Genomic DNA, 27,657 nt, shown 5'->3' with positions numbered 1-27,657 from the left:
GGTATCTGTTTTCCATACAAACAATCCCGACAATGTCGTTCCTCGTCACTCGCATCTTTCTGCTTGCCGACGTCTAAAGCGCCACCTCTCAAAGCGGCCACGCGAGATCTCCACCCTCGCGCTTCCATTTTTATCTCGGAAAGGCTTCCTGTACGCGACGGAGTCCTGGGACTGGAACGTGCTCGACCGGTCAGAGATCGTCTTATAAACGTGATTATGTGAGAAAACCGCTTCTGGCTCTCGTATGCCCGGAATTATTTCCATTCAGACGAAGAAATCCCGAAGAGAGATTCCGCTCTCTTTTCTTTTTAAAGGAGATTCCTCTCGCGATGGAAACTGTCCCTGAATCGGGAACAGGTTCAGTTTCCTCTACACAGAATCCCGCGGTCTAGCCTCGTGATCCTGAATATCCTCCTCTTGCACCTACTCCTCTTACTACTAACTCTTACTACTCCGCCGCTCATTCTACCTCTTTCTTATTACGGCGGATGGTGTGCATTGTACTGACGTTGAGATGCGTGTACGCCTTGTCGACGCTGATTATGAACGCATCCGTAAGCTCTGCTGCCCGCGTGCTAACACGAAGAGCTAAAGTACACGGTCGTTCAACCCTACACGGGGGAGATACATTTTTTTTCTAGAGGGTAAAGCACTCGTGGGACGATTGCGTGCCACGAGACCACAAAAATTAAAGAGTTTACCTACGTTTGATGAGCTATTGCGCGCGTGCCTAGATAGAAATTTATGAGGTATTATTAAAAAAATTTTATTGCGCAACGAGGGCCATTCATCGGGAACAAGTAGGACATTCAGTTGGTGCTAAAAGCGCCATACGACTGTTCTTTCCGTTCTTTCTGCGTTCAATCCGGAGCAACCGTGTCGAAAAATATGACGACGGATCCCGCGGCATTGGATTAACGGTCAACGCGTTAGTTGCGTTCCAGTTCCTGTCGGATAAATCGTTGAAATTTCGAGGCGCGACGCGTAACAGACGGCGGACGGCCGGCACGATTGTGTTGCACGGTAAGCGTGCAACTTCTTAAGCGAGCACCACGAATGCCCGAGGCGTCTCTGACATTGTTATCAAGAGCGTGCCGTACCTGTATCAGATCAGAGATAGTGAACGTCGGTGCTGTAACGACCGTTCATGCTGTCGCAACTGCGCGGGTGAAAGTGTATCGGGGTTCTCTCGATACGACGATCCAATTGAAATTAATTTAATTAAGCAAGGCACTGGCCGCGGAGAATGCCGGGGGACCTGTAGTCCAGAGCACCTTCTTGCACGCTGGACTGTCGCTGATTTGATCATCGATTATGCTGGCCGATGCTTATCAGTGGCACGAAGGAATGGAAGAGATTGTGAGCAAAGTGTGTTGATTTTTATATATTGATGGTATTTTGCGTAATTTATGCGAGAAGTTTCATTGCTACGCTGAAATTGCATTCTTGAGTATTAAAATAAATAGTATTATTCATAGTATTAATTATATGTCTTTGATCAAAATTTCTCTAAAATTTCTTTGCAAAGCGGTAATAAATTTGTATTAAATATATATATATATATATTTTTTTTAGATAATTGTATGGCTATGTATAACACATTATATTTGACACATAAATTTATTTATGCTTAATTTTATTTATTACGGAAGAATCAAAAACAAAAGATGAAAGAGAGAAACTTTGAGAGACAGAGAAGAGAACCGGATGATTTAATTTAACATCACGTTGTTTACGGACTGATGACCGCAAGCAGTGCTCATCACTTTCAATGTGCTTACTCGAGAGGAAGGAAGATACTCGTTCGCGAATCTTCTTTGGTGACAGTTGTCAAATATAAAAGATAGTTTAATTAATTGAAACTAAACACATCGTTTATTAACATGCTCTTGAGTTTTTTCTTAATTTTCGACGTCATCAGTTATTAATTTTAATTGCAATATTGATTAGAAAGTCATTTTTTATTTATTCATGTTATATATTTATTATTTATTTATCTCATTGATTTTTAAAAATAAATATTATTATCACATTTTGATGAAAATAAATACGTGTATTTAAATAAACTATATTTTATTATATAAATTACACTATTATATTACGTATACATCACAAACAGCTGACAATATACAAAAGTAAATTGAAGTTTAATGTGTGTTGTGTATGTTTTTTTTGTGTTTTTTTTTCTGAGAGAAATAATAACAATTTTATGAGGAAACAGTCGCTCGAATTTTGTGTTGCTGCATCATGTAAATGTTGCTTCGCGCAGGAATCCCAGTGTACGTCGCATCAGATAAAGCTCGGTAACGCGTGAGGTCCCGTCAAATGGACGAAAACTAGTCCATCGAAGATGCCGGGCGGTAATGACGCGGACACGTACAGGGAAACGAGGGCGCATCCCGAAAATATAAAAGTCAGGCGTGTTTTGATGTATCAACCGTGGTTAGTGTCTCACCCTAATGGCCGATCAGATAAGAGCACCTTGTTCAGTGGTCCTGGCGAGATGCTATCGCGTTCGCACGCTCTTACATCCCGGGACGTGTACCATGATGTCATTATAGCGCCGGAATATTTTGTAAACGCGCTGCCGAAGGAACGCCAGCCATGAAGACTGGCTCGAGAATCCGGCTGAGAGATACTTCCTGGTTGACGAGAGATACGCTATCAACTGCAGAAATTGACTCGTTTCAATGTCAGTTCTCCAGCTTGCTCTTTTTACGACCCAAACAATTTTTGTCGCGATGATCGATGCAGAAAGTGCGTCATTCAAACGGGACAGAACCTCGAATATTTATTTGTCTTTTCTTGCGTGCGTTCGAGATGTTTAAGAAACAATGATCATTTTTAGGATTAGATAGGAAAATAAAATTGCATAAAGAGTTATTGTTTAAATATTATTAAGCATTTGTTTATTATTTATTTTATCTTGAATAATATTCAACTATATAATACTGTAACATTTGAAATAAATTTTGCTATATAAATACAAATGTATTGTTATAAAAAAATGAATATAAATAAAAAAATACATAAATATAAATATTTATATTTCTATATAAATATTCATAGAAATACCACAATTTTATCTGGAATTGTTTTAAAGATTTTCATAGAAGGATGAAAACCGTTGTTTCAGACAAAATCGTTAATACCGCAGAGTCCTCCTGTAGAGAGGCAAGATGGACATGATAGAGTTTTACGAAGGTAGAATTTAGCAAAGTTTTCGGTCATCTGGTCCATATTCGATCACCTGCTCGCACCCCTGATGGGCACGCGTCGTTTCGCTGTAGGAAAATCGTCTGGCAAACTGACCATATGCCACAGAAATTTCCCAGAAATGTGATCTGCGGTATCCTTATCTTCTTAGATTGACAGACGTTCCGCCTCACAACGTATCTGTGGCTTGATGTTAGTCGCGTGCTTTGTATCTTCATTAAATTTATAATACGTTCTTCACAAACATAGAAAGCCTCTCTTTCTACGTGAAAATGTATTAAGTTAAAAATATTACAAAAAGGATGTTACAAATAATATTATCAAATAGATTTTAAATAATTTTAACAAAAATAAATAAAAATAAAAATAAATTTTAACAAACAATAGAAAATTTGTCTTAAAATGAGAGACATTAGTAAAATATAAAATTATATCTAAATGTCAGCATTGTTTAAATAATCCTATTATTTTTACAAAACTATGATTATATTTAAGTTACGAGAAAAATTCATAATAAATGTTCAACATAATAGCTACATTTTATAAACTTGAAATTGTAATATATGGAAAATACCAGTCGCATAAGTTCGGAACCGTTTTATTTATTGGGCTAATAATAGAGGAGACGTTATACCGGAACTCTATCCTGGGGACCGAGAGGTCCCCACACGCGTTAATTTTTCGAAAACGGTAACGTTGCTACGCGTTTCACCGGATCAGCTGTCCTGAATCCAGGACAGATGCTGTCCGCTCCGGTACATTCGCGTACGTTGCACCGAAGATTCGTCCCCGGATCCTTTGAAACGTCGATTTTTCCTCGATGAAGAATGCAGGTGAATGCGCCTGGGTCGAAGCTGAACAAGTTTTGACTCGCACGAAGACGTGAAAAATCGATATTTTTTATCAGTGAAAACGCGTTCTGTTACCAAGGGTGCTTTATTGCACACATCGAACTGTCGTGGCGGCAGGTTACGTTAAACGAGTTCCGTTGAGACTGTCGTGTGAATTTTGGCCCGCTGGCAGCGTTGTAATTGACGAATTATGCTGATACCATGTTGCAAACGAATAACGGTACGTCGCGTCGTGTGCAGATCACTAAACATGTGACAGAATTATTTGAAGGTACAGATATTGTGCAGTCATTTTTCAGAAATTTTGTTAAATTCTTCCGAACAATTAAAACTATGTAAAAGCACACATTTTTATTCTACATTAGTATAGTATTTGTTATGTTTTGAGAATTTCAAATAAGATAAGATTATCATAAGTAATCATAAGCCGTTAAAGTAATATTTGACATGAATGTGGTAAGACAGTGAATTTCGAGAAAATTATATCAGCAGGTTCCTGAGCCTATGATTCAAAGGGCAATGTACTGGGCCTTTCGTTCTTGGCCGTACGAACGGACTTAAGGCGAGTGATTCTTTGAGATCGTTACACAATGAAGAGGGCCTTACGCGTCGTGGCGGCTATTCACTGTAAAGGAAAGAAAGAAAATAAGAGGAAAAACTCAGGCTCACCGTTTCTCATTCACGATCGACGAAATACCCGTCATTGTGAGCACCCGTGGTTCTCGATCAGTCACAACGATCATCGTCTCGTTGATGATCTTTGTAAATAAGAGCGAATTTTGCGAATTGAGCGACACTGACTCGTCAAGGGATTGAGAGGGAAAGTGCATTCACCTAAGGTACACGTAAGTGGATTTTTGGAATCCGAGAAGGCATTATCAGCTTGGCAGTAACAATATCGAATTCCGCAGTTGATTAACCTGCGGTGCATTCAGATGTTTTCGTGCGAGTAACCGCAAGAATATTTCAACGGAAAAGACTACTTAATGAAATTCTATCTCTTAAACGAGAGATTTTTTGCTGGAGTATGATTGTATATTCCATTTCAGGGATAAAGTATTCGTATCTTTATGTCATATGCGTGCAAAAATGTTAAGTCTCGTAATATCTTATGCTTCTTTTATCTTTTTTTAAATCATATTTTTATACGTATCGACACGTTTTTTTTAGTTTAGTTTATATCTTATTTGTTTACTTATGCAATGAAATGAACTACATGAAAAAATTCTTATCAGACTTTCTACTCTTTCTTTTTGAGTTTCACTAAGTATTTTTTTTTTGCGTTTTTTATCTCTTATACATAGTCATACCTTTGTACCTTGCGATATACTGTAGATATCTTTTTATCATTTTGAAGAATACAAAGAACATATTTGAATAAATTATAAGTTTAATTCACAATCAGTATATGAAATTTTATTATAATTATTTTCAATATCTGAGTGATAAATTTGTTCGTGTTTTGACTTTCTATCGATTTTCTGTAAGAGACTTTTTTGTTTTTATTTTCCTTCTTTTTGTTATGTTTTGTTTATACTATTTCGATATTATAATATTTTAGTTTGACTTTTAGGAACTCGTCTGTATATATTTAACTTTATTCATCGAATTGTATTTGCAAATTAAAGAAATTAACTACGATAAGACTGTAATATTTAAGAATTATAAAAATGATTTAACTGATATTGTTAATATTTTCTAATTACAAAATATTTTTTTATATTTGCAACTATTTTTTTTTTGAAAAATTAATAATAATTTAGCCAAGTTACGTAAGTCATAAGTATTTTTATGGTTTATCTCATAAAAAATAATAATAGAATTGCAATAAAGAATTGTAAAATGTTTAATAAGGTCAGCTATTCGAACCGCTCGAACGAAACCAACCCATTCGCACACCACTCCAATTTCGTTTGTCCGCTGATATGCAGTTCTCAATGCGTCGATGCACCTCGATGCACCCCGTTGTGTAATGGTCTTATTTTCTGAATTGCTCCACTTTGAACGCCAATCCCAAACTTTTGATACTTCGAGAAGCGTACACCTGTATTGCGGTGGTGTCCATTTCTGCGATGAATGGAACGAGATCAAAGGTAAAAGGCTAGCAAAACCTCGCCTTACAGACTGTTTAAAAAGCTTCGTCATACAATGTGTCTAAAATGTCGAGATTTCTTTATTAAATTCATCGCGCTGTGAAATTAGAATTTCATTTTTAGAATTTTAATTCATTCTAATTAATAGAGTCCTTTTCTTCTTCAAACAGTTTGAAATTTTTTGAATTTTAATGATCAAAACAAAATCCATAAATATTTTACTGTTTTTATTATAAGAAAATTAATTATATTTTTTAATTTTTCTTATATATTATTTAAATTAACATTTATTAATTTTAACATTTTCTCATAAAAAATTCGAAAATATCATAACTTTAAAAAAATAGGACTTTTAGGCAACATTGCGCCGATGAATAAATTTAACAGATATTTGTTCAAGTTGAACAGAGTAAAATGGAACATGAATTTAATATGAAGTGATTGTATTTAAGAAGTGTCTCAAACTTGGAAAATTTAACTATCGAGGCGACTAGTTTGATACCAGCTTTGATGCGAGAAGAAGTACAAAGCCCCTTCGATTCCTCCCTCCCTCCCCTCTTCCGAGGATACCTGGCACACACGTGTGAGGATCCACGGGCCCCAAAAATGGGTCTACGTAGCTAGTCTCGGTGGGGCCGGTCGCATATGGTGGCGCACACACATGTATAAAGTGTTCCAGCGGTAATAGCCAGGTGTTTCAAAGGTGAAGCGATGGGGCGCCCCTCGAGGCGGCACAACAAAAAAATAAACCAGCTTCCTTCCGATGGGGCTACCTTCCAGTGGGGCGGCCACCCGGTACACACATATAAGTTCTCTGTGCGCGTCGTAATAATTATACAGATTTATTCGAACGGGCCCGGATCGCAACGGGTTAACAGCATGCGCGCGTGAACTGGTTAAAAGTTCCGGGGAATCGTAACGTCGCGCATCGGGTATCTCGTCAAGGGTCGAAGAGTCACACCTTTCATTTCCTCGGCTGTAACATGTAATTTACCACTTTGAGCGGGAAAACAAGAATCGTACGAGGAACCCGATCATAAACGGTCGTCTATAAGTATACACTTGGCTAAGATGTATCTATCTTCGAAGCGAGCGTTAATTCTCCCCTACAAATTTTGTTCACAATTGCGGTTATCCACCGATCGATTACATTACATTACAAACGGAAGGAGGCAATAAAAGATTGAAGTTTGAACCGACATCAAATTTCTTAGTTCTGCAAAATGATGAAAAGTCCAAAAATCATATAAAAATTTATACTAAGAAAAAGAGATATTAAAAAATTTATTTGTGAGATATAATGTTTACTTCGCTGAAACAAATCCTTCCGTAAATACGGCGAAATCAAATGTTGTTCCAACAAATAAACCATCTATTTTTTGTTTTTCTAATTAATGAGATATATCATAGAAATATATATTTCGTCATCACAGTTAAATTTTTGTATAACTAATAAATATCGAAGAAAACACATAACATTCGCTTGTGAATATTTCGACTTTTTCTCAGTGTAAAAAAGCAATCACCAAATCACATGTATTAAAATGATTAATAAAATCCGCTGCCGATCTCAACCTGCCTTTTCATAACTGTATTTGTAATTTTTTTTTCGCAGTAGGGCGGAAATGGTTCGCCATTGCGGCGCAACAACATAACCGACGAACGCGGCGGGCGCGGTGCCAATGGGACCTGCTTCTATCTACGCGCGTATAAAGAATCTTTTCGCAGCAACCTGCGCGAACGCGCGATTACCCGTGGTATCGGCGTGAAGGGCGCCGGGTTGTTCCCTCGTCGGGATTCACACGCACGGGACATCCTACGTCGACAAACAAAATCGGAGTAACTTAGCGCGCCCAGTATTCCGTATAATTTATCCGCCACGTAACGAAGGTAGGAAGAAAGAAGCGGAATTCTTTGGCCGGAACCGCCACCGGTAGCTACCGGAATAACCGGATAAAATGCAGGTTCTCTCGATCCTCTCTTGCTTTTTTTCCTTCTTACTCTCGCTGATCTAGAACGACGAGAAAGGGTTGTCTGCAGAAGAGACAGATAACCGCGTGGAAGGGCGTCTTTATGTGCAGGTAGATGATTCGTCGACGACCGGTGCACGATTCATTCTCGGTATCTCTTTCTCTCATTCTCTCTTTCTGTTTTGAGTTTTCGAGATGTGTGTTGAGATGGAGGCAACCGTAGGGTGCACGTTTCCTCGTAAACCGCCATGAGAAGAAAACGTCGATCGACCCCTTCGTGTATATTTGCGTGACAACAAGAGAGAAGATTGTGGCTTTTAATTTAATGCGATGCATCAGAAACGGCAGGTAGGCCACGACGATAGGACGGCCGCAGATTGTAAATTAAAATCATCTGTCCTCGGGATCACAGGTCAAGGAATAGTGAGAGAAATGTGCTTTAGACGTACAGCTGTTATATTTTCATTAAGCCTTGTGATAATAAATTAAATATCAGTTAAGGATATTATCTTTATTCAAAGCTGTAAATCTCTCTTAATGAATTGTGACAGACAATTATTTATCTGAGGCGAGAGTTTAATTAAATCGTAGAAATTACCGTTTCTCATTTTCATGATATAAGCGAAAGGTACTGAATGGCACGATATGGTCTTGAAATTAACTGGGATCACGATCCGCCCGAGGTCGAAGTCAGTGCACCGAGCAGTGCGCATTTATTGCATTCCCTTTGATCGTCGGTAGTGCATCGGTACGCACTCGATATATGTATGTATACTTGACGTTGTATTCGTGGGTGTCGATGAGATAAGCGTGGCAGCAGGTAAGGAGACAACAACGAGTGATTCGCGCTGTTATGTTGCCAGTAAATAGTTTCTTCAGGATCGTGGCTGCTCCGCTTATCGGTGAGCGAATCGAATTCTGTCTTGACTAACGATCGTATAAATTTGCAGTGCGTACAACAACCGACTGGATCGGTTCAGTCAATACGTCGGGCATGTATGATAATAACTTGACTTATCTTTAAATAGCGAGTGTTTGATTAATTGACATGTAATTAATGGAATAAAAGTTCTGTAAGATTATTTATAATTTTTACGAAATTTTTATTGCGATAGATATATTCATTCTTGAGACTTTCCGAACGTCTTGTATATTCAGAATTTAGAAAACCGTTGGATAAATTGTCTTACGCTCATTTCTATCAAAGTATATTAACTTTAATCTTGAGGTCTGTTCTTTATTTCTTTACTCTCTGTACTCGGCCGGTACAAATATACGTTTGTTTCATTTCAACTTATTGCATCGTGTGCACGAGTTCAAAGAATAAAAAATGCAAGAATAAAAAACAGATTTTTGGTTTAATTTACTTTTATGTTTCTTTAATTCTTACCATTAAAATAAGAGAAAAATAAAAAGTAAGTTAAACCGAGATTAATTAAATATAACAAGATAACAAATCGATATTAATTAAAGTTAATCTATTGTATATTGATAGAAATTAGTTGATATTTCATGGAATAATATTTTCAGAAGCTCGACCTCAATTTACACATTTTTTACATAATAAAATTGCAATATGTCATAATCGCCGTTATTATCGATGTATAGAAACTGCAGAATCGTTTCAAGTTCAACGTACTGTGCGCGTGCCGCATTTGGAATGTGCCGTTAAGCGAAGTGAAATGCGTCGCGCGTGGTCATTGCGTGCAATATTGATATTGTAATGCAAAGCGAAGCGAGTGTAAATATATGTATATCGACGGTAGCGAGGACGTTTCTCCTGTCGAGACAAACGGTTAATAACACGCGCGCCTGTAGCGTATCGGTTACCGAGATTTTATCATGAAATTCTGTCAGTTCGCACGTACGACGCCTTTTCCTCTCTCGCTTCGATCTTTTGTGTATGACGTTTCTCCTTTATTATGAAATAATATTGATCGATCGCACGCACGTTAGTAAACTAGCGAAAGAATAGAGCTTTATGCGAATAAACAGTTTATGATGACAAATACAAGGGTGTTATGTCAAAAATCGGTTCGCTTTCGTTTCCTAGCCGATTCGTGGCTATACCGATCTCTCGTCGCGATTATCGTTTCATGATCGGTTAATACGAATGATTTCATTTCACTGCTGATAATCCTGCTCATAATTGTGAAGAAATGTTTTATGATTTTATTTCACTTTAGAATTTGAAACTCATTGAATTTTCATTGTGCGACTGAAGGATTTCACAATTATGGATACTTTTATTTGTAAATTACTTCTCTTTGTTCTTTTCGAAGAAAAAACACACTGCTACTTTTTTTATGAAGTGTTAGAAAACAGTCATGTATAAATTTATGACGATAACTATAAAGAATTTGAACATCATGCGTAAAGAAAACATCTATATTAAAATCTTATCTTATCTTTGTATGAATTACAAAGGGAGAAAAAAGAATGTGAATCGATGTGGGAAATCAAAGAAGTCTTTACCTACGTCGAGGACAAACAGAAGAACATAGTCGAAGAACGTTACCGTTTTTTTTTGTGCGCGCCAGTCACGTGACGGACTCTCAAATAGAATGCCGCGTGCTTTTCCATTCGCGCAAAAATAACAGGCAATCTAACGTGAATCTGCCATTCACGTATGACCGGAGGGGGGGGGGGAGAGGGGGACGGGGTGCTCGCGCGAGTACGCGTGCCCCAGTGCACATGCTCAGAGACGCACGCGCGTGTGTAGGTTTCGAGCGCGCGTGGGCGATGCTGTGGCACGCGACACGACCGTTACACGTTCGGGCTGGCAAACGTGGGTCGACGCGGAAGAGGGGGTGAAATTCAGAAGGGGAACAAGAGGTGGATTGCAGCGCTCGCACATATACACACGCGTGGTACACGCTCGCATACGCGAGAGACGCAATACGCGCATATCAGGTAGGGGCACAAAACAGCCGACGCGACAACCACTCTCGCACAAAGAGCGAGAGAAAGAACGGAGTTCAGGTAGGCCGAACGGAAATTCGAATAAAAAATGTGAGTCGCCGAGCTCTCTCGCGCGGAGGGGGGAGAGGGGAGGGGGGGTCTAATGTACCCGTACGCGCGCGCGCGAACGCGAATCCTTGTTACATGTGTGTATGCGCGTGTGGAGAGGGTCTCCTAAGAAGGGTCACAGCATCTGCTCCTTCAGAATAACATAGTATGCACACATTGAAATTTGTGGAGCGTGTGTGTATGTGTGTGAGAGAGAGAGAGAGGAGAGAGGGGGGGGGGAGAAAGAGAGAAAGAAACGGTGGTAGGAATGAAAAGGGAAGGACGTAGAGCGTAGCGGACTATCGCGTTGCACTCACGAACATCCTGCACCTCCCGCCGTTGTCTGCTGATGGTGGGGGACAATTGGTGGAACATATCCCTGGTCGATTGGCTGGTGGCCCGCGACCGTCCGTCCCCCATTGGCAAGTAACGAGGGGCCCGCGGGCCCGTATTGGCTCGGCAGCACGTGCGGGCCACCTGCAATTCATTGGTGGGGCGACCTGTTATAAGAGGCCCTGACACAACCCCCTGCCAGTCAGAGACCGGCTTGCAGCCATAACGTTCTGAGCTGTAGTCACTATAGAACATTCCTTGCATTTCTCTTTCGTGTTTCACGCGAGTCAAGATTTATCCGAGTATCTCTCAATCGGTCAGTTGTATTCGGATAAGCGTGTGGTGAAGATTAATCTTATTACTCTTTGAAGGAAGATCGAAGTGCCGTTTCTTCTTTTGAAGAAAAAAAGACTCTTATGACTTATGTGTGAAATAACAGTGCAGTGACATTGCCATTATTGCCTTGCAAGATTTCGGCAAGGCTGTGATTATTGGATTAACATTCTAAATGACGGATATTTATATGTAAAGAATGATGGTATAAGCGTCTTCGCAGTGGCATAGCATCAATAAATCAGAAAAACGTTTCAAGTGCCTTTACGCAATATCGAAACAGTGCCAAAATGCTTATCGACGAGATGCCGAGCTTCATGAAGAAGAATTACAATTACAGTCATTGCCCGTTAAAGAAGCGGCCGTTTTATTACCCATCCGAGGATGAAGAAGAAGTTCCCGAAGCAATTAAAGGTTTCAAAATTTTTTATTTTATTATTATCACAAATCTTTTCGAAAATTATTTTCATGCAAAATTCAAATTCATACTTTACTTTTTTGTCTTTAAGCATATATTTGCTTTATATATTGCTTTTGATTCATTCATTTTTATAGATCAAACTAATTGTAGGTAGATACGAGAATATAGAATAACAGAGAAGATAGATAAATATGTAACTTTGAATATATATTTTGGATATTTTGTTATTATTAATAAAGTTCCTAAATTATTATTCTAATATAACATCTATTTATTTATTTAATATAATAGTTAAATACACACATATATATATATATATATATATATATATATATATATATAATTATGCAAAATTTAAATACAACAAATGTGTGAAGAACGTATGAAAACAAAAAAGTGAAATGTAAAAGTTGAAGAAAAAAGATGTAAAGAGAAAATTTATCAATATGATATAGTTTATTGTAATGAATATTTCTCAAAGCAATAATGAAGTAAATATATGACTCATGATCAATTCTTTTTTTTTTTTAAGTTAAGTCATTAAAACTAAAATATCAGGAAAATATTTATAAACTTTATTACTTCGAAATTTTTATTTTATTTTCTTTATATTTTATATTTTGATATCCTTTAGCATGTGTATGTGAACGTGTGTCTCTTGTTTGTGCAGAAGAAATAATAGATGTAGGAGTAGATGATATTCCTGAACCTGAGAACCTCAGCACGAAGCCCGAGGATCTCAGTAGAACCGCGGATCGTCATAGTCCTCATCAGCAACAGCAACAACAGCAACAACAACAACAACAACAACAACAGCCACAACAATCAGAATCACAGGAACGCGCGTCCAGCAGGATGCCACCTCCGATTTTTAAGACATCTCCTCCACCTTTGCCGATAGAGCCATCCTCACCGACGACTCACCATGCGATGCACTATGTCCATCAGTTACATTACTATCATCATCACTATCCGGCCAAGACTATCACGCCGCCAGCAGGAATTGCGCCAACCCATAATTCATTGGTGAAGAAAGGGCGAGTTGAAGTGATCCAGCATAATGACGATTCCACGACGACACCGACGGCGGGTGTGACGGCGACATCAGCACCGTTGCATTTTACGGCGAGCAAAGCACCCCTGGAGCCGTTGAATCTAAACTCCCTGATGGAGCCTCTGCCCCATTATCCGCCAGCCTGGACTCGCACGAGTCCACTGTATCCGTCGCATTATTTGCCATACGCTCCTCCTGCCTATCATCGCTATCCTGGAGCGGAATTGTATTCGTCATACCCGGTATCGGCATATCCGCACTCCTCTCCAGAACATCATTCGTCAGTTTCGCCACCGCCTCATGGTGCATTGACTTGCTCGACGATCCAACGGCCCATCGCCAGGAGCTATCCTCACTGGAGTAGCCCGGATCATTGTGGTTTGTCTCCTACGAGTTCCGTGGGTTCCGGTTCTCTACGATCTCCACCTCCCGTAACGCCAGAAGATCTCTCCTCGCCCAGCAGTGACAGCGGCCGATCGTCCGCTGGCAGCACGTCCGCTGGGAGCAGCATTATCATGAACACGAAAATAGAGAAAGGCAGTCCGAGCACCAATGCCAATACTTCCTCGAACGCGACATCCAAGTATACATGCAAAAATTGCCCCAAATCGTACTCGACATTTTCTGGCTTGTCGAAGCACCAGCAGTTTCACTGCGTGGCTACTCAAGGCCAGGTAAAGAAGTCCTTCTCGTGCAAATTCTGCTCAAAGGTATATGTCAGTTTGGGCGCACTGAAAATGCACATTCGAACGCACACGCTGCCCTGCAAATGCCATACGTGTGGCAAGGCATTCTCCAGACCGTGGTTGCTTCAGGGTCATATCCGGACGCATACCGGCGAGAAGCCATTCCGATGTCAACACTGCAATCGCGCATTCGCCGATAGGAGCAACCTCAGGGCTCACCTGCAGACCCATAGCGACGTCAAAAAGTACTCCTGCGACAGGTGTAGCAAGACATTCAGCAGGATGTCATTGCTTACGAAGCATCAGGATGGCGGCTGTCCCGGCGTGCCGGTGTCAGTCGGCTATTCTTGCTAAAGTTTCGCGTTTCTGTGACCCAATGACAAATGTCGCCCGTTTTTATTTCGTGGTCTCAAAGTGCCTTAGAATGCAGTACAAATGTCGAGTAAGTGAAGTCCGGTATCTTGGTGATTCGCTCGCGAAGTATCGATTAATCTTTTCGCCATCAGACTGTATCCTTCCAGGAAAGTGATCTTTAAAGAAACTAAAGTTTTTGCTTATAAAATATTTTCTGAAGAGTTGCATGTTTAATTGATGCAAAAATTCTTTTTTCAACTTTAAATTAATTTTGATTTTAAAAAGAAGTTATTAAATTTTATCATTTTAATTTTAAACATTGTAACAGTGATGAAAAAGTTCACAACTCCATACATTTTCGTTAAGTATACTGCTCGATTGAATCGAACGCGGATTATTAAAACGTCGACTCGTCAGACAATATCTCGAAAAGTTTCATGAGAGTTGGTTTTGTTTGTTTATTAACCTTCGCTGTAAATATCGATGTACGAGTATACGACAATGGTACAAAATATTTTTCTTTTAATTGCTGAATTTTTGTTAATTTCAAATTTTATTTGTAGACGAAACTATAAATTTTTATCTATTTATTACTATTTAAAAAATGTATAAACAGACATATATATCCCACAAAAATTCCAGAAAGAATAACAATCGTTTGAGATCTGCAATTAAGAGATAAATAATTTTGTAACTCATTTTGTATGTATGCGATATAATAGTACTTAGAGATTATTTCGTCCTTCCGAGAGATCGATCACGTCGCTCCGAGCACGTGAGAAATATCAAATACAAAAAAATGCTCGATTATGCCCGCGTGATGCGGTCCCGTGAAACTGCTGTGCCATTTTTTTTTATGTTTCATGCCATTTTTTTTTCATTTTCTAATGCACTCGAGCACATAAAACGCGATCATAAAACGAAAAGATGGAGAAATAGGACGATTTGCACATTTTTTTTTCTGAGTTATATTTCGTTTCTTTTGTCGGCGTGCGAGCGCATCCGAGCATTATTTATATTCGTGATTCGATCGAAACTTATTTATATTAATTACTGAAATAAAACAGAGAAATAAAAGCGGAACTTTGTGAGAATATTTAAGGAAATTGAATATTTTCAAAAATAGGGTGCATTTCAAGTATGATCGACGTGAATTTGGAAAATAAAATTTCGCAAAAATTGTCACGCTGCGATGCACCAAAGTGCCATTCGCGAAAGCGCTACGTGCGCGTCGCGCCGGGATGGAATCTCATTCGCGCGCTCGCACGCGTTAACACGCGAATTGTACATAGTTTAGAGCTTAACGGTTAGCGAGTAAAATACGTACAATACAAGTATTATAATTTGCCTGCATCGGGCAACTGAATCGAAAAGAAGAAGAGAATTTAACGCGTGAAAAAGGATGAGATCTCGGCTTCATACGACGTCGCATTATCATTTTCTGTATTTTGCATATCGCAAATTCTCACCGTAAGTTTCTTAAACAAACTAGTCATTGTATTATACGCAGAAGAACAAAAGACTCGTTATGATTATTGAAAGATATATATGTAGAGAGAAAGAGAGAGGTAGATGTTAGAATGAGCCATCGTTGCGTACTTTTACCTTTTATCGTGCATGTAATTAGCAGCATGGCTCAGATGAGTACCACTATTCCTAGTTTTGTAAAGAAAATAAACTCTACTACGAAATACAGATATTGCCTATGTATAGAGATATTTTATACGAAATAAATTACATGGATTTTAAATTTTAAATTTCCCCTTTCTATCATGTGTTAATTTCTTTTTTTCTTTTTTTCTAAAATCTATTAATCTTTACCTCTTTTGTTTTCCCCACTATGCTTCCTCTGGCATAATAATTCAGTGTCCTCTTTTCCTCAAGAATTCTTATGAATAAAATCTTACTACATTTAAATTTTTTCACGAATATGTATTATATAAGACATTAATTACGAAGACTTTTACATAACTGCTGAATTTTGATTATCAATTATTGTTACAGCGTATATATTTAGATCGTATAAAAAGATGAGGCTCGCTGTCACAACGATACGAGACGATTTTGAAGACTCGTATAATCACACATTTTATCTTTTAATGCTCGCATAAGTTTAATAATCTCTTCGAGCAATCAATTGGGCGTCGATTATTCGCTTGTCAGAGAACATTAGGCAGAAGGAAGTCTCCTCGATAAAAGTAATTGTCGATGTTCGTATTTGGTTCGAGACGAATCGATTGGATTCGATTTGAGACGTACGGTAGATCAAGTATTTCATTGCACACGTGGACGTAATAACGTATGAAAGTGACAGAAAATGCGCTGCAACGTGGCGAACAAATCTATCGACAGTTTCGATAAGCCGCGATACTTATATCGCATTCATCAACACCTTCCCATAATCGTACTCATTGTTGTTTGCGCAATTGCCGTTCCGCCGAGAACGATTGTTCGCGATTGTAAAAAGAGTCCTTTCCGCACAGTTCACGCGTATATCTTCCAAGTGCCGCCGTTTATTCATTGCTATACAGCTCTGTCTCTGGGTGGTCGAGATCAATCATGCGACGAATAGGAAATTTCAGATCCTTTCATCGATTTATCGAAGCGAGATTTATCAATCTTCCAGATCGCTGAGCGTGTGTATGAAATGCTTCTCGAATCAGGACTGGAATAAATTAAATGTCTTAAGAAAAATACCGAGAATTTTATGATAAATCATTAGAATAGCAAAATTATACAATACGTTTCACAATTCTCTCCGCAATCCGAACAAATATATATTCTTACAACACTTGTATTTTTTGCAGTTTTGCATATATGGGAAAAACGATTTTTGCTGAAGTAAAAATTTAGCTAGATACAGATCTGAAAATAATTTTGTTGTGTCATCAAATAATGAGGAAAAATTTTTGACATTTTAGCTTGAGCGTCCTACATAATTTGTATAATCCAACAAAATTACATTCAGATCTGTATATCTAGCTAAATATTTAGCAAAGCTGTTCTTTCTTTACAATATAATAATAATAATAATGAAATCTAGTTGCGTTAAAGCGAAGTTAATCCACGTTGCTTTGCAATTCGCACGGCATTCAACGTGTTAATCGCGTCTTCCGGTTATGACAGAGCTCGCCTTTAGTATCTCACGAAGGCTAATCGACACGCGTTGACTCGCGTCAGCGTGAATACGCGCGGATTATCCGGCAGGTTATCCAATTTCTTCACACAATAAAGAATCGAGAGACCGTTCCGTGTCGCGACCGCGCGTGAGAGTATCTTTTGCCGTTGCGCGTTGCGTTCATTCATACATTCACAGGCGTGTAACGCCAACACAAAGCTCTTTTAGCGGGGCAAACAACATATGGCGAGCAAACACGCGCGATGGAAACGCGACGTTCAATTCATTTCGCCCGGGCTAAACGGGCTACCTGCACCGCGTATTAAATCCCACGCGCCTTTAACATACGCGCCGCCGATTCAATCGGTGGCTCCAATCGAGCTTTTTGTTCGGCCGACTCGCCCATATGGATATCCGAGATCGGTGCCGCGATCTCGCTTGCCCTCCTGACATTGTTGCATTGGTAATATATGAGTCGACCTGCGAGGCAAACATGCGTTTAATCGACGTGTTTCAAGAGTAAAATTCATCAATGCGCAACACGTGTTTCATTTAATTATTTCACAATATTATTTAACCTTTAAAGGACGGGATCTATTTCTTAAATTTTACAACTTTTTCTTGAGTAATTTATTATAATTTGTTATTTTTCATTGTATTCCTTACCTCGAAATATGGCATTTTTCAGTGCCATTGTAATGGCTTTCCTATAAAAGTTGATACGCGATAGCAGGATAGCTTATTAAAGTAAAAGCAGAATTAAATCTTCTTCCATCGTTCCTTTAATATAGTAATCTGGATATTTAAAGAGGATTAACGGTGAATTATAGTCATAATGAGGGGATAGCAAGCTCGCGCTGTACTCGCGGTTATTCAAATCTAAACGATTTACACTTGTGGTCTCGTTGTGTAGTTAGTCGCCACTATGACTATAATTATGTATGACGGCCCATTGAACGACGTCCTTTCGCTCGGCACGACAGGTGCACGCGCCATTTTCGAGTACCGGCCCTCGCAGACCGCACTGTGTATACACACTCACGTAGAAACGCTCGCGCAAGCAAGAAAGTGTGGAAGCAAACGCTACCTTAGCCGCTGGGCTTTTATGGCGACCGGTCCGATCGAACAGGTGCCTCGGAACGGATATATATACACACATAAAACGCTGGGGTAAAAGGTTCCATTCTTCGTTTGTATATAGCATCGAGGCTTTGCACTATGCAAAGACTTTTGCGAGAGAAAAGCGACCGCGCGGTGACAAAAGGTCGCAACGTCGTATGGGCCGCGCTAAGAATGGAACGTCAGCTATGAGGTTTTTCGGCACAAAGCGAAGGGGGTCGAGGCCGGCCATTATCGGCAAAAACTACCTACTGTCTCGTAAGAGCTGTAGATCCACGACTTTGGTGAAATTATGTTCACAGGTTAATAATAAAATCTACCGGTTGACGTGTCAAAGGATTTTCAAATTGTCAGACTTTATTTACGCGTGAAATAAAAATGTGTTATGATTTTATTTATTTGATTTATTGAGGTAGAAGTTGAAACTTTCACAAATCCTGCATTTTACACAATTAATAAAAATAATGCTATTTTATCCTGTGTGTGCATTTATTTTATATATAATTGTTTATTATCTATAAATGTAACATAAGATCTAAGTAGATCTAAGATTTTTGCAAGGGAGTTTGAGCAGTAACGGTCTCACGACCTTTGACACGATCGCTGTAGAACTAAGTTGACCTCGTATAAAACTGATCGTTCCTTCAGGATGTACAGCACACCTGACCAAGGAGCGAGAGTCTTTCATCGCTTCCCGGAAGACTCTCGTCTTCTTGCAACCCTTTACTCCGTGGTGGTACGTGTCTCATTGTGTCAGCGAGAATCGCCACTGCCGGTTACACCAGGTGTGTTAGTGCTCGTGCGTTTCTTCTTCGAGAAGCGTGATCGTCGATGATGCGGCGATCCGTGCACGAATTATATAGTCGTCGCCCTCATGAAATTCTCAGTCGGCTGGAAAGATCCCCAGCCGAATAAGTATTGAACGGTCGGAGAGAATATAATATAAAGTTTTTAGTTAATTATTACATCGCCGCATAATTTTATGAAGTTAATGTTAACATTATGCTAAATTATTGGCATGTCATGTATATCATATTTCTTCTTAAATTTAAGTGATATTAAGTATGTAGTTAATTTTAATGTATGCTAAATTATTGGTGTCATGTGTATCATATTTCTTCTTAAATCTGCTGAACTATTATCATCAATTTACGAGAAATTATAATATTAGCGAGAGAAGCGCTTTGCACCGTCATCATTTAATTATCAATTCGTTCCGTATTTTTGATCACTTTAAAGATCGTATTCGATAAGAGCCGATTCTAAAAGCAGACCAATTGAAAAACGTGACAGATAAATAATGAGATGAAAAAGAGCAACTATAAGTATCTATCACTGCGTTAATATTGATTCGTAACCTCGATACACACTTTGTCACACTCTCTTTTTTTTTTTTAAATATATCTTAGCCGATCTAAATGCAATGCGGTCAAAAGATTTTTTAAAGAAATTCTTGATCATATTGATTTATTCGACGCATAGCATCAATCTGTTATTTTAAAATAATTTTTAAATAATTTTTAATATTTTTTAAATAATTTTTCAATTTTTTTAGTGATAATCTAAAATATTATGAATCCAAAATTTTTTATTTTAAATTACACTATTTGAATCAATATAACGTATAAATTATCTTTCTATAATCACTTTATTCTTATTCTCTCGCATATAACAATATTTTTTTAAATTGCCGGAAAAGCCGAAGAATCCATAATGTGAAATCTCACGCCGGTGAGCTATTTAGGAATCTAAAATATCCGAGTCACTATACGAGTAACGAATGGGCCTTACATTTCAGTAGCGGCGATCAAAAGCGGCGCGAGGCATCGGGCCAATATACTGGCAGAATAGCTCATTAGTCCGTGGAGGACCTTTAAGGCCGCGGACAAAACAATCTCTGCTTCGTGGCAGCAGCAACCTGTTACCCGGGCCTTATTTCAGGTCTTAAAGTAGCGTGCGCAACATATGGCTCGCGGGCGAGCCCGGGCAGATTTCACCTGCCATTCCGCAGGTCTCTAAGGCCCAGATCGGTGATTCCCTTGCAAAACTGCAGCGCGTGTCCAGATATTTTTAGTTCGTTGGCTGTTAAGAAAGTTACGAAGAAGCTTAAATCAATCTGCGTAGTCTCCTGTACCTTGTATCTAAATTGACTGGGGTATGAATTTACTCACGCGTAAGAATCGCCGTTATCGCACTTTTCACGCCGGCCTTAATGATCCTTTAACGGTCGTTTCGGGGCCTGAATCGCGAGATGTTATCGCGACGTCTCACGAAGAGGTCCGTGGCGGGAGAATTCGTGAGACTCTGAGAGAACGGACCGATGTGAAATAAGATGTGTGTTGATTTCTCTTGTAAATTCCATCAGTTTTAGTACTTTGGTCTGTTAATTATATTTTTACGATGATAAATCATAACGAGTAATTTTTGTCAATTTTCAAAAATTGTATTTTTAAATGTAGATACTTTTATTTATTTTATTTAATTTTACTTTGTTAAAATTCAGACTATACGATAATTGGTCTCTCGACATTCTTGTTTTCTTGCATAAGAAAGTTCTTGGTAGTGGAATTTTTGAGAATGTCTGTGCAGAGAATGCCTTGGAATGCATAACATACACGAGATGAATGATAAAGTGCAACACTTGTCTCGGCCATGTGTTACATGACGGTTTTGTGTGCTCGTAACGAAGGGCATGAAACGGATACATTCCAGGTTGCCTTTTAGAAAAAAAATATTTTCACTTGTTTCTCGTTTTCTTATCTTCTTCTTGGTCTTATCTTAATATGATCTTTAGATACATTTTCTGAGATTTGATGATTTCTTCTTTCTGAAATTTTACAAGAAACCTAACAACATAATAAATGTAGTAATATTGAGTAATATTAGTAATGTTTATCCATTAACAATAAATGAAATAAAATCATAAAAAGGAGAACGCGAGATCAGACAGGATGTGATCCTCCTCCCAATGATCATCAAATCGTTATTATGCTAACCAGTCATCAGTTGGAAATCAGCAAACTCGACCGATTCGCCACGCGTTATTATCCAAGGTGTGGCACTGCTGACATCCATTGGTGGGTGGTCCACCGTTCACAAACCGCTATGTGTAAACCTCGATTCGGTTGACGATCGTCCCAATGCACCATTATCATGTCAGAGGCGAGAAACCGGCGAAATTGGGGATAATGGTGTACACTTTGACTTTTCGGGAAAATTATAAGCGAGGATAATCACGAAAGTATACAAGAGATGCAAGGAATAAACGTTATCATTCAATTTTTATATAGTCATAATAAAAATTTAAAAAAACAGTTTGAACACAAATGAATTTTTTATTTTATTATAATGAATTATTTGTTTTATTGTGTGGCGCTAAACGCTAAATAAAATTATGTAACCTATCGGTTGTTATATATGTATACATTTAATGAATTCATATGTGTGAAATGTATGTTGTATATCTTGTAATAAATAAAAAAAGAACGGTCGGATATTTTTCAAAATGTCGCGCGGTAACCACCTGTCATTTTAGCTACAAAAAGGTGTTACGGAAATACGGGGTGCGTCTTGAAAGGGTGAAATCTGCTACCTGTCGTTGCAAGCTAGCCAGGTGAGGAAATGGCTGTTCACCGTCTGATCTCTCTGAAAGAAACTAGTAATTTCTAGGAATTAATCAGTGTCGAAATTAATTACTTTCTCGGGTCTGTGTGACGCCACTCATTCTAAACTGATGAATATACCAGCATTAGTACACAAGATGACATACATGTGTCATTAAAATCCCGTTTTACCTTATAGAATGCACATCCTGTGATCCTGCATTCCTTATATCTTCCCACCATTCCTAATTACAGATCCTTACTCATCGCGAAAATTAATCATTTAAATATATGCGCACACAAAATCTATTTTTAATTTACTATAAACATGTAAGTGTATAAAAAAACATTGAAAAATTAAATTATTACTTTCAATAATAAGTTAAAATAGAATACACGTGAGCAGATTTTTCCAAAAAATGTTCTCTTTTTTTCGTCTTTCTCTAAATAACGATAATATTTATTTTTACTGAAAAAATAAATTTTTCGCTTGTAAATTAAAACAAGAATAGTTTTCCTGTGTGCTTAAATAGTCTTAAGTAAATAGTCTTAAGTAAACAGTCTAATTTTTTTTAGTCATCCAATAATAATAAATAAAGCGTAATATAACAACCGAATACAGCAGAGCTATAATCAGTTACGGGTTAAGATCGGCGACTTACTGCACGTCACTTTGCAACCTGCTTACGTAAGCGCACGTAACGCACGCGAACGTAATCGAAGATTCGGGTTTTAATTATCTATATAGATCGTGTCTGAGACCAGTTCGGCGTTTCGAATCTTAACGAGCCTGCGTCACTGCTCGTGAGAGACATAGTTGGCATACTGTGAGGCCGGTGGTCTCGGTCGGTATTGCACGAGGACTCCCATCGAGAGAGAGTCCACGGTCCCCTCCCCCTCCTCCCCTCCCACATCCTCCCTTAGTGATGGTAATTAAAGCGAGTCACGGTGATCGTTCGTGGCTGATCTTGTCATCGATCGAACCATGCGCGCCAGGTCTATCCGTTATTCCTGGACAAACTCTCGCCCTTTTCACCCCACTGGCTGCTTCCTGGCCAGCAATTAAGATTAATTCTTTCGTAATCGCCATTCGATATCTGCCTGCGATTGCAGATCGCAGGAAGCGGGTGCGCTTGTACGGCACAGCTCGTTTGACCTTGGGTGCGATGCCACCGCGAAGGATTTTGCACCTGCGATTCACCGCCGGTAGTGAGGCGCGAAAGGCGACGCGAATGTCGATGTCGATAGTAAGATCGTTAATCGCGCGTACCGTGGTTAATATCTATAATCAATATAATACACTGTTGATTAGAAATAATCTCTCCGTTGCAGGTGTCGTAATCGTTCGGCACAAGGTGGATTCCGATAATAATAGAGAATCGTGAATTGATTTTATCTGTAACGCACTTTCTTCAATTTTTCTACTTTAAATTTCTTTATTTTAACGCAAATGTTAGCGGTTCAAACCGACATCGAGATCAACTTTATGATAAAGAACTTTATTAAATGTATTGCATTTAATTACAGCTGGTGGACAATGCCGTGACGAACGTGAGAAGAATTGAGGTAATGAGAATTCTCGGGGTTGCGGCCATCGATCAGTTCGTAGCTGTTAATTGCTGATCGAATAATGACCACCCATGCGTACATAAATACAACGTTATAGTAGGGCGCGGTATAGTTCTCTCTAGCGTTGATAATTTATGTGTAGATTGATACTGCGGAGATACTTCATTATTTTTGCGGCGTAGATAATAACGATATATGGGATATCGTAGTTACTGGTTGCGTATTTGTGGTATTTAGGTGAGTTAATCGTATCGAACTCGGATTGATCGAATCGATCGCGCTATCGATCGGTTTTATCTTTGCAATCGAGAAATCGTTTCCTGTACGTAATGTTTAATTAAGAATTGCGTATAATTATTGAATAGGAGTTAATGTTCCGGTGTTATTAAATATATTCAAACATTAAGAAATTGTTTCGCACAATGTGCAATTAAAGAATCTTGCGCAATAATTTATGCCGGGAAAATCTGTGCCAGGATTTTTTGACTTTAATTATTTCCAAGATATTACGCTACCAGTTCATTGTACGCTGACTGTAGAATACCACGTACACATAAATGAATGAAGCCCTCCGTATGGGATAATTACCATGCATAAGTGCGATATGTTCGTGCTGACACCTGTTGCATGGCAGATTGCGTGACACGAATGCAATATTTTGCGGGTAACCTTCATTGTGTCGAAGTAGATCGCTTTAGAGCAATGGAAGAAATGCGTGAATACATCGAGTTATTGCGATATTATTAGTTAACAAGTTTATCGTAAATATATAAATTGCTCGTAATATGTCGATTCCGCATATAAAGTTGTGAAATTTTACTTTACGATGCAAAATCTCACATTTTTTTTTGTCCGCGTTCCACAATAATTTAACAAATATAGATTCGTCTATTTCTTCTTTTATGTTAAATTTACATATCGTGCGACTTTCATATTTTAAAAATAATAGACCTTAAAAAATGTAATTCCCGAGTTATTATTATAAATTAATTAGGTAAACATTATACCCTATTAAAACCGAATCAACTGAATTACCTTCATAAAATATTGTCAAAACATCACAACTCAAAAAGGATTTCCAAAAAAATTGTTAAAATCGTCACAATTCAAAGATTAATTTTTTTAAGAGCTATGAAACAAAAAATGGAAAAAGTTATATTTGATTATGATAAAAATAGATTTTTTGCTAATATTATTTAATTAGTTAATAATTTTGTTCTAAAATTGAAAAATTGTTTTTCCTGAGAAACAATTTTTTTAGTTATGCACTTCTGCAGTAAGAGAGTGATATCGTAATATATTAAACTTTGCAAAATTAATCAGATTTGTCTAATTTATAAAATATTTTATTTTCTTATAACTGAGCAAACTCTAAAAAAGACTCTAGAAAGATCTACTTCCTAAATTATGCGTTTATGAATAATGTTTATGAATAATGTTTATTGTTTTATGAATTCTGGTCGGCTTTGCGCTGATGCTTCCTCTCTCGAACATGCTTTCTTTTCTTACATCTTTTCGCGGTCACCGTAGGACGATGAAGCGATATATGATTGGTGCACCATCACTTTTGGTCTCCGTTGTGCGAACAAACTCACGCGCGTCTGCACGCGCGCATCGTGTATATAAAGGAAACGCCCAAGTGGGTTAATACTGACAATTACGTGCTTCATGCGTCCGCCCATATGAGCAAATTCCGTTTAATTCCGTTAACCGCCAACCCCGCTTCATTTTTATTCCGCCCCATGCGAGAACCGTGCTCTTATCTCATAACACGGTGCGTAAATATAAATCATTGCAAGCTCTGTCAAGATAAAGAAAGATCGAAAAATTCTCTTGCAAGTTATCATAAACATTTTTCACACACATGTATATATATATGTAGATATATATTTTTACACAGATCATGGGTACGATTTCTCTTAATAGAATACAATACTTGACTGATTGATCTTGTCTACCTTGATAATGGAACAATATTAGATACGATTTGCTCTGTGCATGTTCTGCATTTCCGCTGAATAATAAAAACTCATTCTATATGTAGTTAACTATAGATTTAATGTATCTGATATAGAAATATCAATGACGCTTTCATTCGATAAACTATCTTCGACATATGTAGAAGGTAGAAAGCACGGAAGAAGATAATCATATTACTGATTCATAGCTGAGCTGAAACAAAATATTCATTGGAGATGTATGTTCATTATTAACGAGCTTTGACTAATCGCGGACTAATTTAATCAAACTTTTAGACGCGTGACAAATCATCTAGACACGAAAATATAATATAAGCATCAGTGGGAGGGGGGGGGGGGGGGGATTCAAGTTACTACTTTTTTAACTTTCATATCTACAATATTTCTCTGTATGACAGTTATGCTCTAATAATTCACGTTTACTAATTAGCTATGCTAATTTAAATACAGTTTCATCATATCCGCTTCATCATATATTGCAGCTAAACAGTATTTATTAACTCCAGGAATTCACATTTTTCTATATGTTAAATGAGCATTTCATTTCGAGTATATTCCGCACTATTAATTTATTTCTAATTTTTTTTATTGTTAAAAAAATTCTTTTATTATTTATAAACTCTAAAATTATGATATAGATGATAATATTAGCAAAAAAGTCGTTCATCTGATAATCTCTGTTCAAAACGGAAGAGGTCAGACACGAAAAGAGCAGTGACGAAAATTAAAAAATTGCAAGAGGATCGGTTGCGACAGTTACGACGCGGATATTTTCGCGTTCGGTAAACGCCGTTGTTACGAGAGATCGTGACGCCGTTCACTGATTTATAGAAGACCGGCTCATTGTGCGTGGCCATGGACGTCCCACTTATTTGCTCGCGTCAGAGCTGTCTCTGAAAAGTCGCGAAACGAGGCGCCTCGCGGATCGTATCTAGCGAGCGAGCAAGGGCGACAGCACACGCCCGTCGCGCGCGAGCTCGCCGAGAATTATGACGGTCGGACATTTATTCACGTCGTCGATCGGCGCCTCGGCGACCTGTCCGTGGCCCGTAATGATTCATTGACCTGACAGGGCCGCTAATGCTGCACCCACGTATCAGCGCTACCGTTTTCCACAGAGGACGGACGACGCGAGAGAACGGATTAGTCGCCCCGATATAACAACGCGCGCGAATCGTGGGAGACGCACAATGCACCCGGCGATTGCATTACGTTCGTTACCGGATTCTTGTTACGCGACGATTGTGGGCGATCTGAGCGTCGTGGACCGGCTCCGAATTGTAAAAGCGAGAGTCTTTGTAAATTTCAACGATTCTTATGTACAAGATTTGTTAACATTATTTTTTAGAAACTTCAAAGAAGGTTTTCGAATATTAAAAAATTTTTTTAGATTTCATTACGCGTTAAAATAACTCGGCGATATTCAATACGAAACGTATTGAAAATTTATATATGTAATTTATATATGACAGATTTATAAATATGATGCGTTTTATCCTACTAGACTGCTTGCGTTTTAGTGAACTATTTAATTATTAGAAATTTTGTGTGGTGTGTACTCTCTAAATCTAAATCAGTGGATAATTGATCACTGATATTAGTGCCAAGTATGCCACTGGTCAATGAATGAAATGTGAGATCTTTAACCTAGTTGATCTAACCTTGTTTTAGTGCATAAATTCAATGAATATGGTATTGGAAAATTAAAATTAACATGTAAATATTAGTATTTTAGTTATATGATGCTCAAACATTCTTTCTTTTTTTAGTTTATTAAACTTTATTGATTATCAGTGTCAAACATGCCATTGAGTGATTATCCATTGATTCAGATTTAGAGAGTATGCAATTCTGTAGTAATTTTATATTAAAACGTAATATAATAATTATCAGAAAAAATGCATTGTATAATGTATAATAGGCTTAAGAGATTTCTTCTTTTCATTATTA

The 27,657-nt window shown here is 38.1% G+C and overlaps 1 protein-coding gene and 1 long non-coding RNA gene across 3 annotated transcripts in view; both read left to right on the top strand.

The window, feature by feature from the left end:
• The window catches only part of LOC147909831 (uncharacterized), a 371,480-nt gene that overhangs the window by 86,326 nt on the left and 257,497 nt on the right, over positions 1–27,657 (top strand). The gene's annotated exons all lie outside the window — the stretch shown is intronic.
• On the top strand, positions 11,676–16,077 carry LOC105151348 (uncharacterized). The gene is made up of 2 exons (XM_011065021.2): positions 11,676–12,219; positions 12,897–16,077. Exons 1-2 carry the CDS (start codon positions 12,096–12,098, stop codon positions 14,318–14,320), a joined length of 1,548 nt encoding a protein of 515 aa, XP_011063323.2. The 5' UTR covers positions 11,676–12,095; the 3' UTR covers positions 14,321–16,077.

Source organism: Acromyrmex echinatior, chromosome 5 (genome assembly GCF_024713525.1).
Source record: "Acromyrmex echinatior isolate Ae372 chromosome 5, ASM2471352v2, whole genome shotgun sequence".
Classification (NCBI taxonomy): domain Eukaryota; kingdom Metazoa; phylum Arthropoda; class Insecta; order Hymenoptera; family Formicidae; genus Acromyrmex; species Acromyrmex echinatior.
Note: the sequence above shows the minus strand (reverse complement) of the source record. Positions and strands in the feature narration are given on the sequence as shown.

Excerpts from the sequence above, each read along its gene's own strand:
- LOC105151348 (XM_011065021.2), top strand. The coding sequence starts at position 12,096 with ATGCTTATCGACGAGATGCCGAGCTTCATGAAGAAGAATTACAATTAC. Across the intron at positions 12,220-12,896 it reads AGTTCCCGAAGCAATTAAAG|AAGAAATAATAGATGTAGGA; the intron begins GTTTCAAAATTT and ends TTGTTTGTGCAG.